Source organism: Ascaphus truei, chromosome 2, assembly GCF_040206685.1.
Source record: "Ascaphus truei isolate aAscTru1 chromosome 2, aAscTru1.hap1, whole genome shotgun sequence".
Lineage (NCBI taxonomy): Eukaryota > Metazoa > Chordata > Amphibia > Anura > Ascaphidae > Ascaphus > Ascaphus truei.
The window spans coordinates 204,486,736-204,505,240 of NC_134484.1; the positions used below are offsets into that span (position 1 = coordinate 204,486,736).

Genomic DNA, 18,505 nt, shown 5'->3' on the forward strand with positions numbered 1-18,505 from the left:
TTCTATTCCAGGAGGTGACTTGCTCTGACCCACTCCCCTGCCAGCCAGGTCTGCTCCGACTCATTTCAATACAAGTCACTTTGACAAGTAATTTGCACAGGACAGTTTCTATGGTCCGTCCCATCCTGCTGGTTTCTGCCATAGTGAAATGTGGTGTAAGCCCTTCAGGCAGTCAGCGGGTTAAACTGTAATCTAAATCCTAGGTATGTGCATTCATAACGTGTTTTACAGATCAGCATGGATTATTCTCGTTAAATCTGAACAAAATAATAAATGGTGTTGACCAGCAGCACTCTGCATTACTATGAACGAATAAACACAAAAACATGGATTACATAGAATTTTACGCAAATAAAACCGAACTAAGGTAAGAAAGCTAAAAGAAATAAATGAGCGTACGAATGTTGCAGAATGAAATCCAGGGGAAAATAAAACTAGGGAAAACCCATGTCAGACGGCAAGAAGTTAAGTCATTGCACAATGGCAATGATCAGACAAACGGTTTCATGTTTAGGGGAGACAAAAAAACACCAATACCAACACAAACACTCTGCTGCATGTTTCTTTACGGCAGAACAAATTGACATAGAGGGTCTCTCTTTAAAGAGCTTCTCAGACTTGCAAAACCAGCGTACAACTTGTTCCGTGTCAGTTATTTTACAGCATCTTCGTCTCCAAGCTCTTATAATTTCGACTTTAAAAAACGACAGTAAATAGAAAAGTCAGCGAGTATGCGAAATAAGTTCAGAATTAAGGTGCAACCTTGTGAAGTTTAGGAGCGAAGTGTCGCAGTGAAGCTTTCATTCAGATCTCAGAATGGGAAAGATTACAGGCACCTTATAAAGTAGTCGCTTACGTGTAATGATACATTCATGTAGTGCGGACTCATTACCCTTTTATCTGCAGACCTACATATTCATGATTGGTTTTGCAGACCTCTCCTCGTAACCCACTGCCACACCAGGTTTTGGGACTAACCAATGCACTTGCATCTAGGTGAATGCACTTTTTTTTTTGGCATATTAATAGAATGTTAGGTGGTGGTCTCGGGGGGTGGCCGCGGGTCACGAGGAGAGGTTTGGAAAATACTGGGTTAAGGGGAATGCAAAAACGCTTTAAAAATGAGCCGTTTATTTTTTAATAAGTCTATTTTATTGGGTCTGTAGCTTCCTTGAAAAACTATAAACATGGCAGCCGTGTTAATCAAAAGAAAGCATGTTGCGGCTTTATACCGGTTGCTGGATCCCTGGCAGTGACCTTTTTGTGTCCACTGGGCACGTATTCCTGCCCAGTGGACAAAGCCCTTCACTGTTTTTGAACCCAGGGGTCCCGGACATCACGGGACCATGGAAAAGGTCCTGGGGTCCTCCTACTTTTGGCAAGGAAAAAAAAAAAATAATCAATGTGGGTTACTGCTCTAAAGCACTGTTTTGTAAAAAGCCACCCAAAAGTTTTTGGGGAAGGACACAGGAAATCAAAGTACTGTACCTTGTATTGACTTCAATGGGCTGTAAGGTATCTTTTACAGACAGAAGGGGTCTTATGGCAGAAGACTGCATAGTAAATATGGGCCTAACTCTTTAGGCAGTAAAGCTACTATAATCGCTATCCGCTTTTATTTCCATCCTTCCATTCCCACTAAAGTTTTAAAAATATGCTCTCTTTAATTCTACGTCATTAAAATGTTTTAATTGAAGTAACCGTGCAGAGCATTTAAAAAAAACAGCAAGGAAGGATTACTGAAAGGCGATTAAAAAAAAAAATCTAATTAAAATAGGTGAAAGTACCAGGGATTGCAACACAGAGGTTTCCTCCCCACTGAGATCTACTGTATGCTCGTGTCGGGAAGCATGTTTAAGGACTGCAAAAATAAAAAGGCTGCTGTTATCAAGTGACTTCTAAGATGAAAAGTCTAAATATATACAGGCTACTTAATATTTGAAAACCGGTTTCCTATAGTATTTAATCAACAACTTTTTTGGGAAGATTAAATGTGTAATAGGTGCATTTTGATCCAGGCAGAGATGTGGCTTAGCAAAATGAGCTTATTAGTCTTGATTAGAATGGTTTCTGATCTCCCCTTCCACCCCCACTCCCCAACGCTTTTAACTTTTTCCCCATGAAATCCTGCAATGCTCAGCCCAAACAAAAGCTGGATTGTTTTGGTCATGTATTAAGCTCATGAACAACATGTGACAGAGGCGCTATTGGCTAATAGTATCTGATATTCTCTGGTTGTATAGTCTCACACTACAACTAAGTCCAAAGAGCGCAGCGTGGAACACTGCCTACTACATACAGTATGCAAAGTGAAAACAATTCTTAAAAAAGTCATACCAAGAAGAAAACTGAGCGCTATGACTCCAGTTCAACAGTGCTACCTTTTCGCTCAGGATTTCTTTGCAAATCCATAATATAACAATGTTACTTCACTATATAAGTTTTACCAAGGGCAATATTTATACTGGTTACAAGTTGGTGGTAAACCAGGCCTACGCATTTAGCAGCATCCTTAAGATGCAAGCTTCTTACACATTTGTTATATTGCCAAGCACTAAACTGAAGTGCTACTCACCTGTCACCCGCTCGTCTGTCTCCCGGTTCCCATCGTCTGAGTACCGTGCAAAGTCCAGTGAATCGAGGGTACTAACGCTGCCAGCTCGGTCTGAAACACACACACATCTGCTGAAAACACACTGAGCATTCAAATCACTGTACTCTTATTTCAAAAATACCAAACTTAATTCATTGACATTAAAAACACGGCATCTTTGAAAATGAATATTTTTCATTGTTATGATTGTTATGCCAGACTCTCCCGTTCTCAATAACCAACAGATTTAAAAAAATTTAAAAAAGAAGAAGATTTACAATCCAGGATACTTAAGTTTATCTGGCAGGACAAAAGACAAAGATTGGCGAGATAGGTTTTGCTGGTCTTTTCTTTGGATGGAAACATAGTGTTAAAAAAAAAAAAAAAAAAAGAGAGGCGTCACAGCAGCTATTTTCTAATGCAATTAATTTTACTCTAAATATATGGAGATCGACCAAGTCAGAGTTTAAACAGACTTCATCCCCCTCCAAGTTGGTCCTCATATTTAATAACCCGAGCATCCTTACAGGAGTCAGCTCAAGACACCTCGATATCTGGAGGAATAGAAATATTCTTAATTTCAGTAATCTGATTACGAAAGGCAAGATTCTTAACTTTGAAGAACTCTGCTCCAAATATGTTACGTAACCCAGAATAACGAAAACAGTGGCTTATGTCAAGTACCCGTCATCCTCGAATAATGAGCAACAAGCGCCTTTGAGAGTCTATGCCAAATGCAGGAAATATCGAAAAGAACTACTGTCCATAACAGGGGGCGCAAACTTTTTTCCCTGTGCCCCCCCCCCCTCTCTCCGCGCCTCCCCCCACCCCCGCTTACCTCGGCTCCGGCGGCATGACGTCACGTCTCCATAGCAACGTGACATCAAATGACCTCGCGGAGTCATTTGACTCCGCGTTGCCATTGCAACGCGTCTAAGAAGCCGCCGGAGCCGAGGTAAGTTTTACAGAGGCCTTCGCCACTCCCCCGGCACTTGATTTAAGTGCCTTCGGGAAATGCGCGGGGCCTCTGTAAACCCCACGCCCCACCGCAGTCAGTCTCCACCCCCAATTTTGCGCACCGCTGGTCCATAATATATCAGGAATTGGTCCTACTTGAAGAGTCGCAAGTCCATAAGTGTATGAGAAGATGGGAGACAGATCTACAGGTGGTAATCTCAAATGATTATTGAGTAGATACATAGGAGGAAGCTTCTAAAACTTCAATATATACAAGAACAAAGAAAAACATTTAGAAGTTATTATTTAGGTAGTATCAAACATCAAAAAGACTGCTGTGCCAGATGTATCCTGAAGTCTCAAACCAGTGCTGACGGAACTGTGGCCAGGTGGGGGGACCTGTCACGTCTGGTGGTTTTGCCTCAAAATTCAACAATTCTGGGCAATGGTGCAAAGATTGAGGAAATAATGGAGATCTCTATCCCATGGGATCCAGTGATCATACTACTATAAAAACCAATAGCAAACATTAACCCTTCTCACCAGACTGATTTTTCATATTAACGGCTGCACAATGCTCATTCGCAAGCTGTTGTCGGGCTAAGAGTGAATGAAGTAATGTTAATAGAGTGGTTGACTGCTTTTTAAACACAGATAAGACTTTTCACTAAATTTGGGAACCATGGGCCAATAGATAACCTGTCCAGAATAAAAATTATTCAGTGGGTTGAAACCAATACGAAGGTCACCCCTTAGAAAAACATGCATACCAGTTTTGGGAACACCTTTAAAGAGATGCAATTTCTTAGCCCCAATAATTACTAGGATGTCAAACGCAATCCAAAGGAATGGTGATCATGATTGCTTCCCACAAGAAGCAAATTTTGTTTGCATAATTAAGTCACTAATGAGTTGTGGAACTACCAAGTAGTAAATGACACAATGAAGAAGAACCATATTTTAGAATAGCCCCTCATGGATACAGCCTAATCGTGACGTCACTCCTGAGGGCACCTAAACCTGGACATCATGAAAGAGCCAGCAGAATCGGATTGTGTCACCTCTGCAATTTACATCTGGTTGTGTCTCCCAGATAAGACTATAGACACTGGAGGCCCATTATGTGTACTGGTAAATACTCATATGCCATAACTGACACTGCTCCTTTTTCACAAGTGATACGAGCACTTTGAATGAGACAGACAGATATTTGAACTACTAGAGCAGAATCTCTCATTACACACTGTGGACACAATATGCTCGAATGTCTTTCGTCTTTACTATACAATGGAAGAGTCCATCTATGTCTTACATAAATTGCCTACACCAGAAAATGTACCGTTTAGACAAATTTAACAACTGCAATAACATCCCACCAGAGATATTGTTATAAAATTTAAAGGTGTATTTTAACAAAATCCTGATCCTACATGGTTACATTTAGTATGTCTGATTGATTAGTAACTGATTAGTGCATATTTCCCCTTCTGAGAGGGGATGTAACCTTAATATGCATTCAACTAAATTTGTTTTTAATATCAAAATTAGTGGCTGCATACAAGGCTTACAGACCACTATGGGATGTCATCTTTTGCGTTTATAAATCTATATTTTATTCAATACTCTGGGAACAAGCTTTCTTCATAATTTTCTATCTTTATATAATTCATTTAAATTACCTGCATTTGTGACCTAGAATAGTGCATGACACTTCATTTGTATCTTTTGAAGCTAAAAATACCCTAAGCAAGCCCATATTTGTAGTCTTAAAAAGGTACATTTCAGTGCGGTCAATACAAAAAGTGATTATTATTAATAAACATCATTCATCTTTCACTGCTATATAATTCTTTGCTATCTAGTGAACTATCAGTCTAAATGTTCCTTTCGAAGTTGTGTTAACAAATGTTAAAGCACCTTGCGTATAAAACAGACATTTATTCTTATTTACAGTAAATTCAATTCCTTGTTATTACCAGACATGTCACTAAGACTGTGAGGTTGGCAATCAACTTTATTCAAATCAGTAGGTTCTCTTTGTAGGACCACAAACTAAAACATGCTTACTGTCAAACAAGACAATACGGAGTATGAGGAGTACGACTGGACACTTCTTGCCCTTAAAATATTTTCCTTCCAAGAAAAGAACCCCCTTTAAAAATAAAAGTTTCCATCTTGGCTGGGTCAGAACCGTCTACCACTCAAAGCATAATGACCAATACTCATTAAATCAGGGGCGCGCAAACTTCTTGAGCTGCGGCCCCCTTCACCGGCCTCTGTAACCGTCCGCACCCCCCCTGCAAATTCTCCCGCCCCCCAGTTTGCGCACCACTGCACTAAATCACCACCCAAACCCATTCAGACTTCAATTTATTTTACCTCCACTCATGTGATGTGTGTGGCACCTTCACAGAGGCAGGACTACCATTGGGGCAGCGGGTACAAGGCACCACCATAAAGGGTGCATTGCATACTACAGAGGAGGGTACAGGTTGTCACCAGGGGGGCCCAAATATATTCTTGCACTACGCATTCTTGAACTTCTTTTTCACAAATTTCACATCTGTAAAGATTTGCTTCAATAGATGGGTGCAAATAAATGTCCCAGCTTTCAGTATATATCAAATAGTCCACGGTCCGGTTCCTTTCTCAATTTATTCAGGGACAAAAATAACACATCATCTTTTGCAGCATCATTTCAGTCAGTTACTCAGGTTTTCAGGCATACGTATAGAATTTGGTTATAGAGTGGAGAATCTTCCGTTTAGTTGATGTTAAATGATTCAGGATTCAGCTTGGTGATAATGATTCTGAATTCAATACAGCCAAGTACAATCTTTATACACTTATCTTTAACCTCGCAATCCCCTGTTTTTCTCACGGCCAGCCAAATGCCCTTCGTCAATAATCAAACGTTAGAACAATGTTTCTTCATTTAGCAAAATTTACTTTGATTTACAAAACTCCCTTGTTCTGTCACGAAGTAACTATCAGATGAACGGTGTTCCTAATCGTTTAAAGACCAAGCTCTATCGCAGGTGTGTGCAAACTTTATCCCCTGCGCCCCCGTGCCAGTTCTATCCCCTGCACACGTCCCCCCTCCTTACCTTGTTTCTGGCGTTTCTGACATCATAACACGTCAAGTTGACGTCATGTAACCCTGCGGCGTCAGAAGCCGCCGGAGACAGGGTAAGAGGCTATACAGAGGCATTGAAAGCTCCCCCGGCATTTAATTTAAATGCTTTGGGGAAGAGCATGGGACCTCTAAGCACCGCGCCCCCACCAGAAAATCTCAGCTTCCCTCCCCCCCCCCCAGTTTGCGTGCACCTGCTCTATTCTAATGTTTTACTATTTATAACTACCCCAATATAATTTCTAACTTAATTTTATGTTCCTTATTTCAACTAGTTCAGGGGTCGGCAACCTGCGCTTCTTTCCGCTCCTACTTGGGGCTCTCTGCAGGTTGTTGACCCCCAGATGCTGCCTCTCTCCCTCACTATCCTGCCGGTGGCTGCGGGGGGGGCCCGATAGGCGCTGGTCGGGCCTCTTGTTGCCGCCGAACCTGGTGCGCGCCGGACGCGCGTGTCGCAACTTCCGACACGAGCCAACGTCAGAGAGCCCGGCGTGGGACAGTACAGGAGGGAGGCGCAAGCAGCTGGGGAGATGCCGGGTACAGCAGCAACAAGACCGGCAGCCGGGCCCCTCCTCAGCCACCGCCAGGATAGTGAGGGAGATGCAGCAGCTGGTGGTTGGCAATGTGCGGAGATGCGTCCCACAGTGGGCCTCTCTCCCTCAGTGCGTGTATATATGTGTATGTATGTTTTTCCTGGGGGGGCGCGGGCTGTTTGAGAGGTCCGGCGCTCTTCCCCCAGGCATTTAAATTAATGCCGGGGGATCGCGTGAGGCCTCTGGGGGAAAATAAACAAAAAAACAACTTACCGGGATTCAGACGCTGTGACGCGTCTCCATAGCAACGCAGCGTCGGATGACCCCGCGGGGTCATGTGACGTCACCGGCGGCAAATTACCCCGCGGGTCACATGACGCGACTGGAATGTAGGAGGGGGGGCGCAGCTTCGGCACAGGCCAGACAGGGGGGTGCAGCTGGAAAAGTTTGCGCTCCCCTGTTATAGGCCACTGAAAAGTGGACTTTATCCCTCTCAATGTACAAAACATCAATTAGTTACTTTTAAAAGTGTCACCTTAACCTAACCGCTTAAATACTTTGTTAAAAAGATATTCTTTGCTAATTAGAGCAATCCTACTCCTTCCCCCCCCCCCCCCCCCACTTTTTATTTTTTTAAAGGGGGCGCCAACGGATTTATTTCCATTTTCAAACAAAACGTAAATGTTAATGTCATTGAATGCATTACTTTGCATCTTAAACAATATAAACCCCCCAAAAATCATACTTTCCCGTTCTTTTGCAGTTAGTAGACAGACCGATTTTAGCAAGTCCACTGATATCAAGCACCAAAAATAAAGAAATACAGGAGCGCCTTCACAATCTGGCCATATTGGGAATTCCAATAATGCTCTGTCAGTTTCCATGGCAGCAAACGCTTGTCATTCGTCTCTGCCACAACACTTCCCAGCCAGCCAGCCACGTTCACTGCATTGTACTCGCTAATCACATCCATCGGAGGTTCACAGAGGTTTGTGATTCCACATATAAAAGGAGACCAACACGATAAGGGGAACTGGCAAACTAATTACAAGGACTGGTGCTATAATAAAGATATATTTACATCAGTTAGTGTAACTCAGCAGCTACAATGTATTCCTATATTACTAAGGTAACATTATCTATTGTTGCAGTTTGCAGCTCAAACTGCTGGGAATATTGGCAACAAAATATGCCAAACAGTAAAGTGTTGCAAAGATCTTGCACTGCTGGGGACTGTGGACGGACGTTCACAGAGGTACGCAATTAGGAGTCTTTATAACGTGAAATTATAATAGGCTTTATTGTGCCTGCTCCTTTTCATCAGGAAAATTATCCAAACACAGGGGGGGGAACAAAGCTTCCATTCACTTGGGAGTAATTCTAGTGAAAACACTATGCAACCAATTCACATCTCCCTAGTCAAGCATTTCTCCCCAGCCCCAAACATAGCATGAAAATAAGCAGATACAGTATAAGCAGTCTCTTAAACATGAAAGTCTCATCTGTTTATCAGCTGTAGAGTAAGCTTCTCTGCTCTCCTGGAACCGCACTGAGCGTGCACAGAAAATCAGCATCCAGGTTTAGAAGTCTTATTTGGGCCTTGTGTCTTGAAAGCAGCTCTGCTAACTTTGGCAGAGCTCAAAACAAGTGTGTCTCCAAGTTCAGCTCAGGTGTCAGCTAAATTTTTCTCTTCCTGTTTGAACAGACAGGCTTTTGTAAGCCATCTCAATCAGGCAGGTGGTGTTTAGTAATTAACTACCAGAAGTTAACCACCACACTGCTAGATTAAAGGCACATTACTGAACAGGGATAAGTCCCCTGTTACATACCTCCCCTGTATGTGGGAAGCTCGGGCTTACCACGGCCAAAGCCCATCCTTCCACTCTCATTCGAGAATTTTCTGTGACTTGAATGAGAGTGGATGGAGGAAGAGAACCCTCTGTCCCGCTGGGATTGGAGCCCTTTCTCCAGTTTATTTTTGTCTCCTCCCGAAGGTGCTTGAGATCAGCACTCCTCAGTCGCTCGAGGAGGACTTTTTCCACGTAAAGTCTTCTTATTGCTTGCGCGGTCTTGAGATTTCTGTTGCGTCGGGGACTCCTCTTTTTGTAGACAAAGTGTATGGCAACAGTTGTAGAGCAGTTAGGACTAGCCCTTAGAGTATTCTGCTCTTGAAGCGGTCTTTCTGCAGCTTCTCCACACCACGGAGTCACCAGTTCAGCTTCTTCAGCTAAGGATTCTGCACTCCTACCTCTGTTTGTTGCCTGTTGGGCAGCTGTAGGTTTGGCTAGTGCTTTCTTTGGTGGCTCAAACTTCGTATTTTTGTTTTGAAGTTGCGTGGAGTCCCCAACTCTCACTGTACCCTTGTCCTCACGGGCATTAGTTACTGTGGGATACTGGTGCTTGGGCAGTGCCAATACCTTTTTCCGTATTGGAGGAATCTGTATCAGAGTCTCCTTCATATTCTGGAGCTCTGTAATTTTTGTCGTCAAGGTTGCCGCTGCGTCTGTTTTCTCCTTGGTGTACTGACTCAAGGGAATGGAACAGTCTCTCTGTCTCTCCAGCTCTTGCTCCAGTTTCTGAGCCTTCTCACGCTCCCTCTCATACAGTCACCTGGTATCGAAGCTCCGCCTCAAATGATGCTCTGAAGACATGCAGCGTGGCCTTTAGCTCCTCATACTGCTCTGTGGGGACGTACTGAGTATTCAGACGTTCCTGCAGCGCTTGTACCTCTTTAGCAGCCTGCAGCTTTTCTTCCTGCAGCGTTTGCTGCTTCTCCTCAGCATACTGGAGGTGTGTACGCAGACCTTGCAGTTGGTTCTGCAGTCGGTGCTCTGCTTCAAACATTTCCTCTTTCAAAAGTTTATTTATTTTTTTAAGAGCCTGCAGCTCTTCATTCTTTCCCTTGACGTATTCTGTCAACTCAGAATTTTCTTTTTTTAATCTTAAATTTTCTCTTTTTTCAGTCTCTGTACTATTCAGGGCTTCCTTGCAGTCCACCTTCCATTTTTGCACATCTGCTTGGAGGCGGGCTGTCTCCTGGCGTGAGACTTCCATCTCCAGGTTTAAGTTCTGAAGCTCCTTCTGAGAGACTTTGAGATCTAAGTTAAGATGTAGGATAGTTTTCCTTGAAATGTCCAGCTCCTCAGTGAGACTGTGTAGTTCCTTTCTGGAAACTTCCAGGTCTGTGCGGCAGCTGTTGATTTCATGATGTGAGGCATCCAGTGCTCTGTGGAGTGTCTGAACCTCTTTCTGAGCTACGTCCACTTCTATCCGGCCACTGTTGACGTCCTGTCGTGAGGCATTCAACTCTATGCGCAGAGTGTGAACCTCTTGCTGGAAGACTGTCATCTGCTTCAGTGCCTCCTCATACTTCCGCTTTAGCGTAGCCACCATTTTGTCAGACTGGCTCTGCTTTACATCCATGGCGGAAATAGTAGCCTTTGCAGTATCTAGCTCAGTCTTGAGATCCTACAATTCAGTCTTGGCCGCCGAGTAAATTGCGAGCACAGTCTTCTGTAGCTCAGCATTATTTTTTTTTTCCCTTTCCAATTCTTCACAGAGCATATCACAGTCATGCCTGGCAATTTTCAGGGCGTCTTCAGGGCTGGTCAAGGGATCGTCACTCACTGGTTCCGGCTCTGCTTCCCTGGGATGACTGGTTGAGGGTTCCTCACTGTTGGCACCGGACAGACACTTCTTTGGGGTACATGACTTCTGCCTTGGGCCCTCTGGATATTCAGTTATACGTGGGACGAATTCTCCATTTTCTCTAGCCTGCAGGGCATCTCGGTCCCCCTTTTTCTCCACAGGATCTGCGGACGTGTCTGTTACTTCCACGGGAAGTGAAGAACCGCTTTTCTTTCTTTTTGATTTGGATGACACCGTCCCTTCAGGGATACTGGGGTCTCCATCTTCATTTGAAGTTTTAGCAGCGTCACTGGATCCACCCGGCTTTTCTTGCAACTGTAATAGCTGACGGAAATATTCGGTGATCCACTGCTCCCGCTCTGTCTCCTGCTGATCATATTATTCGTCATCAAAGGGAGCGGTCTTTTCTGTTCGTGCCGAGTTCAGGCACCCCCACCATTCTTGGGGTGTTTTGTGGGTGTGACTCGGTTCGGGTTCCCCGTAAGAGATGTCTTCCTCTTTATTGGACTGGAAGGGCCACTCTTCAGTGGGGTAGGGTTCATTACAGGAACGCTGCATCTTGTCCTCCATTTTTAGGCTATCAGGTGTCATTTTCTTCCTGACCTCAGGAGGCGCTATTGCAGCTGTTGCCACTGTATTTGCTAGAACCCCCAATTGTGATAGTCCTACAGATGGGCATATTTTGCTTGTAGAGGTCATGGCTCTCACAGACATCTCTGTAGATTTTTCTTTCTTGGGTAATTTTTTTTTTTTTTTCAATATCAGCAGTACTGTGCATGCATTTTCTCTTATCAGGTATACAAGATTGTGCAGTTGCTAGGTAAAAAAGTCTATTTGCTATACACCATTTATTTGCTAGGTGAAATCCCTCCGCTTCAGCAACAGAATTTGGTTTTCTGCCTGAGTTCAGTAATTTTCAGTCTCATCTTTGGGTATTATGGCATTCACACTTCACACTTTGGGTGTCTGTTTTGCTCCCAAGATAATAGGCATACTTTTTTACTTGCAGAAAAAAAAAACCATTCTTTGCAGTGGACTCAACACTCAGCTTTGGCTTTGAAAAAACTTTTTCTTTATAGGGCAATTTTACACTCAGCATTTGTTTGCTAAAAATACCCCTGCTTCAGCACAGTCTTTGTATCAATTTTCACACTTTTCTGCATATACTCCATTCACAGCTGGTAGCCTTATGCGGTGTGGCAACCTTTATTTGCAAAATCAGTACCACTCGTGGGTCACCATCTGTTTTCACTGCTTCAGCGAAACTTTTGAAAACAAGAAAAACCTATCCCTTTTTAAGGGCTGACTCACTTCTTGAACCCTGACTATGGCAAAATCCCTATTTCAATGACCGTATTACACTTTGTGATAGGTAATTAAAGGTTTACCTGCTTCAGCAGTCTCTTGGGATTGGGGAAAAGAGTCCATCTGTGGTTTTGTAAGTTTCAGTGCAGTGTAAGTTTCAGTGGTGTGTGTCCCTTTAAATTTGATCTCTGCTGCATGAGGGGTTTTTTTTTTTCCAAGTTGTTTAGACTGTTTGTAGGCAAAAAAACATAACAAAAAATTTCACATAAAAACTCCGGTCCTTTTTAACTACAAGGACACCTCTTGTCCCACTTCTGACGACCATATGTGGACGGACGTTCACAGAGGTACACAATTAGGAGGCTTTATAATGTGAAATTATAATAGGCTTTATTGTGCCTGTTCCTTTTCATCAGGAAAATTATCCAAACACGGGGGGGGGGGGGGGGGGGTGGGGGAACAAAGCTTCCATTCACTTGGGAGTAATTCTAGTGAAAACACTATGCAACCAATTCACATCTCCCTAGTCAAGCATTTCTCCCCAGCCCCAAACATAGCATGAAAATAAGCAGATACAGTATAAGCAGTCTCTTAATCATGAAAGTCTTATCTGTTTATCAGCTGTAGAGTAAGCTTCTCTGCTCTCCTGGAACCGCACTGAGCGTGCACAGAAAATCAGCATCCAGGTTTAGAAGTCTTATTTGGGCCTTGTGTCTTGAAAGCAGCTCTGCTAACTTTGGCAGAGCTCAAAACAAGTGTGTCTCCAAGTTCAGCTCAGGTGTCAGCTAAATTTTTCTCTTCCTGTTTGAACAGACAGGCTTTTGTAAGCCATCTCAATCAGGCAGGTGGTGTTTAGTAATTAACTACCAGAAGTTAACCACCACACTGCTAGATTAATGGCACATTACTGAACAGGGATAAGTCCCCTGTTACAGGGACGTATTCAATATTCTGCACGTGTTGCTTTATTTCAACAAAAAGATTCATTTTAAAGCAGAACTAAGCAATAGTATGTTTTTATTTTTTATTTTAATAAGTTTGATGCAGAGGGTCTTCCTTGTGACTTCCTATTGCCCCCCGTGACGCGTGAGCTTGGAACTGCATAATGATACCTACGGAGGTACATATCTCAGCTAGAAAGGGGTCCTGGAGCGGAAATCAACGCGGTTCAGCTCCGGAGACCACCTGCTTGAAACCTATTTAAACAAAATAACAAAAACACCACATACTCTCACTTGGACTGCTCCTTTTAGATCAACTGTGGTGTGCACCCTCTCATGCAAACCCCAAAAAGATTTCACAAATAAATATATATACAAAAGGGCAATGTTGTGGAGTGTAAGAAATACACATATATTAAAAATAAAAAAAATAAAAAACAATCACAATAGGTGAACAAGTCATACTTCCTAGCTTTCAACATCACCGCTTTGCTTCACTTTCAGATACATGCATTAAACTTATTGGACCCCTATGGAACTTCATCGTAGGGCTGAAGGAGTGGCAGAAACAAAGACACCGAGATTGAAGCAGGGGAATGTGAACAGAGCAGCTGTCTTGCGCTCAGATGAACAGTTCAGGAACCAATGGTGTCAGTGTAGCCAGTGAGAGCGGAGTAAGTCAGAGCAATATCAACCACTAGATGAAATCGGCGTTAGGAAGGTACACAATCCTTACCGCCATGGATACTCCGATCTGGGTCCTGCTCTGGTGTATCTCCCCTACTCTTGTGTGTGTCTGGTAGGAGAAAGTGAACTGGAGTGAAGGAGACTCCGGCGCCACTGCAGCGGCAAAGATCCAGGCAACTTCCAAGACGAAGCGCTGCTCCATAGCGTGAAACGCGTTGAGGGGGAGGCTGTGGTGTAACCTGGGTTCTTTGTGTATGCTGCTGGAATAAAGTTTTTTTCATTACCTACCGGAAGTTGCCTGGATCTTTGCCGCTGCAGTGGCGCCGGAGTCTCCTTCATTGAAGCAGGGGAGCCTGGTTCAACTCCCAGTGTCTGCTCCTTGTGACCTTGAGCAAGTCACTGTATCTCCCTGTGCCTCAGGCACCAAAAACAGATTGTAAGCTCTACAGGCCAAGTACGATGTCTGTAAAAATGCTACCGTATATGCTGCGTGCCGCGCACTATATTGTAATTGTTATTATTACTGTTATTGTTGTTGTTGCCAAACTGGTTTTTCTGTTCAGAAGAATTTAGCAACTGACAAGGCGATAAAACCTCCTGTCATCATGAAGCAGTACGAGGATGTGCGGAATACATGAAACAGTTGCGCTTTTCTACACTGGGTGGATCCCTCACATCGGGACACAACATGCCCAAGGCCAGCTGTCTGACTCCCGAGTCATCTGCTCCACATTATACAGAATTCATCTAGAACAATATGTGAAAGAAAATAATAATGTTAAAATCATACAACAGAAATAAAGAGCAGTATTGTAGGCAAATAAAAAAAAAAAAGACCCTGGCTTGATGTACCTACAGTACCACTTCTTCTCGTGCCACTTTATACGTCTGTGTGCGTCAGTGAAGGAAAATTAGACTACATGGCAAGGATTGATTTTGCCTCTTCTATCCAATAACGTACAAATGACCAATTAACTGCTAAATGAATAGTTAAGCTTTGTAATACAGCGTGCTTTAACTTCCTTCGACACCTTCTGGTATACTCAAAACTAAATCTGAAATTAAAATTCAGGGATTCAGAAGTATCTGCAATTTATTTTAGGTCAATTCAGCATTGCAGGGGTGCAAGTACACAACAAAAGGCGTACAAGCTATCATTATAGCTTCTAACACAGCGATTTCCATTTTATTTGCTTGAAGGAACCCTTGAAGTATTTCGAAAAATCTCGGGGAACCCCTATCGGGCTGACACATATTAGGTTTGACAGGGGTCAGTCACAACATTTCATACCTCACGAGCCCCCTCTATTTCCCCCCTTTACCCATGTATTTATTTCCCATCCATCTCACTAACTCTCCCCCCTCCCGCCTCGCATGTATTTATCCCCTGCGTCTCACTCTTACACCCTCTTTTGCTCACTCACTCCCTCCTGCCTCCTCTCTTCTCTCACTCGCCCCTACCTTCCATCAATTACCCCACTCTCTCTCAATCCATCCTACAAAATACTTAACAAAAAAAAACCACCCCGAGGGGGGAGGGTCTGTGGTCCATAGGAGGGACCCCTGAGACTGCTTCAAGGAGCCACAGAGTTCCACGGAACCCTGGTTGGGAATCAGTGTTCTAACCCCCCTTCCACTGAAATCCTAGCTGCTAAGCTTCTCACAAGTGACATTACAACTACTTACCTATGATCAACATACAGGCATACCCTGCATTAACGTACGCAATGGGACCGGAGCATGTATGTAAAGTGAAAATGTACTTAAAGTGAAGCACTACCTTTTTTCCCTTATCGATGCATGTACTGTACTGCAATCGTCATATACGTACTTAAATAACACATTTGTAACAGGCTCTATAGTCTCCCCGTTTGCGCACAGCTTCGGTACAGGTAGGGAGCCGGTATTGCTGTTCAGGACGTGCTGACAGGCGCATGCGTGAGCTGCCGTTTGCCTATTGGGCGATATGTCCTTACTCGCGAGTGTACTTAAAGTGAGTGTCCTTAAACCGGGGTATGCCTGTACATCCTTCAGTAAATTCTTCACAAATTTTCCAATGATCTAGTACTCAGCATCAATAAGGGAGAGAAGAGGATTAAGATGTACAAGACGCATGAAATAGTGTATCAAGCACAATAATGTATGTCATATCTAAATCAAATGTGATGCTGTTGTAATGCTCTGACCAATCCTATCTATCTTTTGCTACCAGCCAGGCAGGTTAAAAAGCCATTAAAATATATCTTAACTTTTTTTTTTTTTTTAGAAGGCTAGAAATGTTTTATATTGTGAATTAATTTCCCTTTTCCCCATGGCCCACAAATATTGTGAAGCGAGACAGTGATGCTGATCACTTTGGCACTAAAAAACATAATGTACGTGTAAAAGTTATGGTTCGGTGACTCGTAATAAAAGTCCTCCCATAATTGGATTCCTTATTCTTAAATCGCATGACAGAATTAAAATATGGAAACAAAATTCTGGTACCAATTGCAGGACAATTCGCCGAGGTAATTACAAGAAAAATCATTTTCTGTATTTAAGTTGAGAGTCTAATGAAAACTATATAGTGATTGTGTTTCAGAATTACCCACTTGCAATACTGGCGAAGTACATGCTTTTAAATATGAATCCCTCCCTGCCCGTTTTCTAGGGAGATTACATCAGGGTGTATTATATGGCTACTCTGCATGGGTCATCTTGACTTAGTGGCTGGATTCAGGCGGCTGGGCGATGAGGTAGCAAGGTTATAGAATAACGAGCGCCAGGGACCTTTGTAATACAACAGTCACTTATTTGTATCCCTGTGGATAGGGACCGCTCATACACGTTAACATTGTACTGTATTTTATAATAGAATCTGAGTGACTTTGGTGCAGTCACATGATCGGACGCAATAAGGAAATGTCTCGGGTGCGCAGGAGGTCCACCTTTTGCAGGGAGACAATATCGCGACGTAGAACAAGCAGCTTTCATAAGTGTGACAAAGGTCTAAGTTTGCGATCGAAACGTCGAACCACCGAATAAAGTTTGTTATATATTTTTTGCAAGACCTGTGGAGTGCCGGTACTTTCTTATGAAAGCTGCTTGTTCTACTTTTCTTTTTATAATAATAGACATGCATGAATACAGTTTGTCCATCAGTGCCTACTCTTAACCCTGCAATGAAGGTACTTTGACTTAGAGCAACTAAGTGTGTGACCCGGCCCTTCTTGTTGCTTCAGAGCCATCATCGGGGTTCATCAGATTACGCCGAGTCCCCTACGGGAATCCTGGCGGGCCTTTTCTCACTGGACCCATTACCTTTTGCCTGTTCAGGAACTGCCGCTTCCCTACAGTCTGAGGAGGAATATTAGTGCCGAAACGCCGGCACCCAGACGCGCTCTATGGCGTGCCATATACCTTTTCATTACCGATTCAGGATTCCATTACTTCTTTCGGGGATCCCAACAGGTACTGTTCCCTTCTTTAAAATAATAAAACAGGGGGGCTTGGTCTATACTATTACTTTAGAAACATTACTCATCTACTCTCACCGAGGCTCCTCTCCTCTTGAAACCTAACCTTCTACAATAGTCCATGCTTAAATACCCCTGTGTGGCATCTGGATCCCTATAGCAACCAAAAGTGGGGCCCAGCACACAACAACCATGTTAATAACCCTCTATTTTACAATTCAACTCAATGCCATTTTTAGTGAGTTCATATACCGAGCATCCTTTGATTTCTATTGCAGGTTTTAGCCCACCTCCCCCAGCAGTGCAAGATATTTGCAACACTTTCCTGTTTGTAATAATTTGATGTCAATATTCTCAGCAGTTTGAGCTGCAAACTGTAACAATATATAATGTCACTTTAGTAACATATGAATACATTGTAGCTGCTAATTAATCTAAGGCTAAGGCCCCGCTCCCTCAGTCAGCGCGCCCGCACTGCAGACAGGCGGCGCGCTGACAGGCACAGACCGCGATATGCGGTCTGTAGGGACCAGGGAGCCGGAGTGGGAGGGGGCGGGAGTGGGAGGGGGTGGGTATGGTTTGAGCGGAGGGACCCGCTACTCCCCCCCCCTCCCTCCACGGGCTCGGGCTGCAGGAGGGAGCTGCTGCAAGGTAAGACACACACACACACACACACACCTTGTGTAGGAAGCTGTCTGACAGCTCCCGCCACCGCCGCTAATAGGCTCATCAGTGCACCACGTGACGTGTCACCGCTCGGGATCACAATTTTCTTGCATCCCCTGGCGGCTGACGCGTCACAGCGCGTAGTGAGCCAGCAGCGAGGGGGGACTGGGACCTGCTCAGAAGGATTCCCCTGCTGGTGGGGAACGCTCACGCGGCCGCCCGCGCCGCGGGTCCCAGCCCTTATGGTTCCCAGAACTCATGAAAAAACAGACAAGGCGCCAGTAGAAAAAAACCGATATATTCACAAATATAGCACTACACAAGCCAACCCTTTTCGGGGCTAGGTAGGAATTTTGTGTGGAAACAAGGGCTAAATAATACATTGCAGGTTTAGAAAGGGAGAGAGATGGGGGAAAAATAACTGAGGGGAGGGGGGGGTGGAAAAGGAGAGAAAGGGGAAAACAAGGACAACGTATATCACACGTTCAGGTCAAGGTAATAAATTATAGGGGGGCAACTTTTCGGGGACTACTGCGCCCCTTCTTCAGGGCCGTTCCCACAGACTGGAATAGTCTGTGGTACTT

At 43.8% G+C, this 18,505-nt stretch overlaps 1 protein-coding gene across 12 annotated transcripts in view; it reads right to left on the reverse strand.

Annotated features, from left to right (window-relative positions):
• The window catches only part of RELCH (RAB11 binding and LisH domain, coiled-coil and HEAT repeat containing), a 129,385-nt gene that overhangs the window by 76,980 nt on the left and 33,900 nt on the right, over window positions 1-18,505 (reverse strand). For all 12 annotated transcript variants that reach the window (XR_012799146.1, XM_075585871.1, XM_075585867.1 and 9 more), the window contains exon 2: window positions 2,576-2,665. Coding sequence is in view for 11 of the 12 variants with exons in the window: in XM_075585871.1 (XP_075441986.1) it covers window positions 2,576-2,665 (90 nt within the window). In the remaining variant the exon portion in view is untranslated. The remainder of the gene's footprint in view (window positions 1-2,575; window positions 2,666-18,505) is intronic.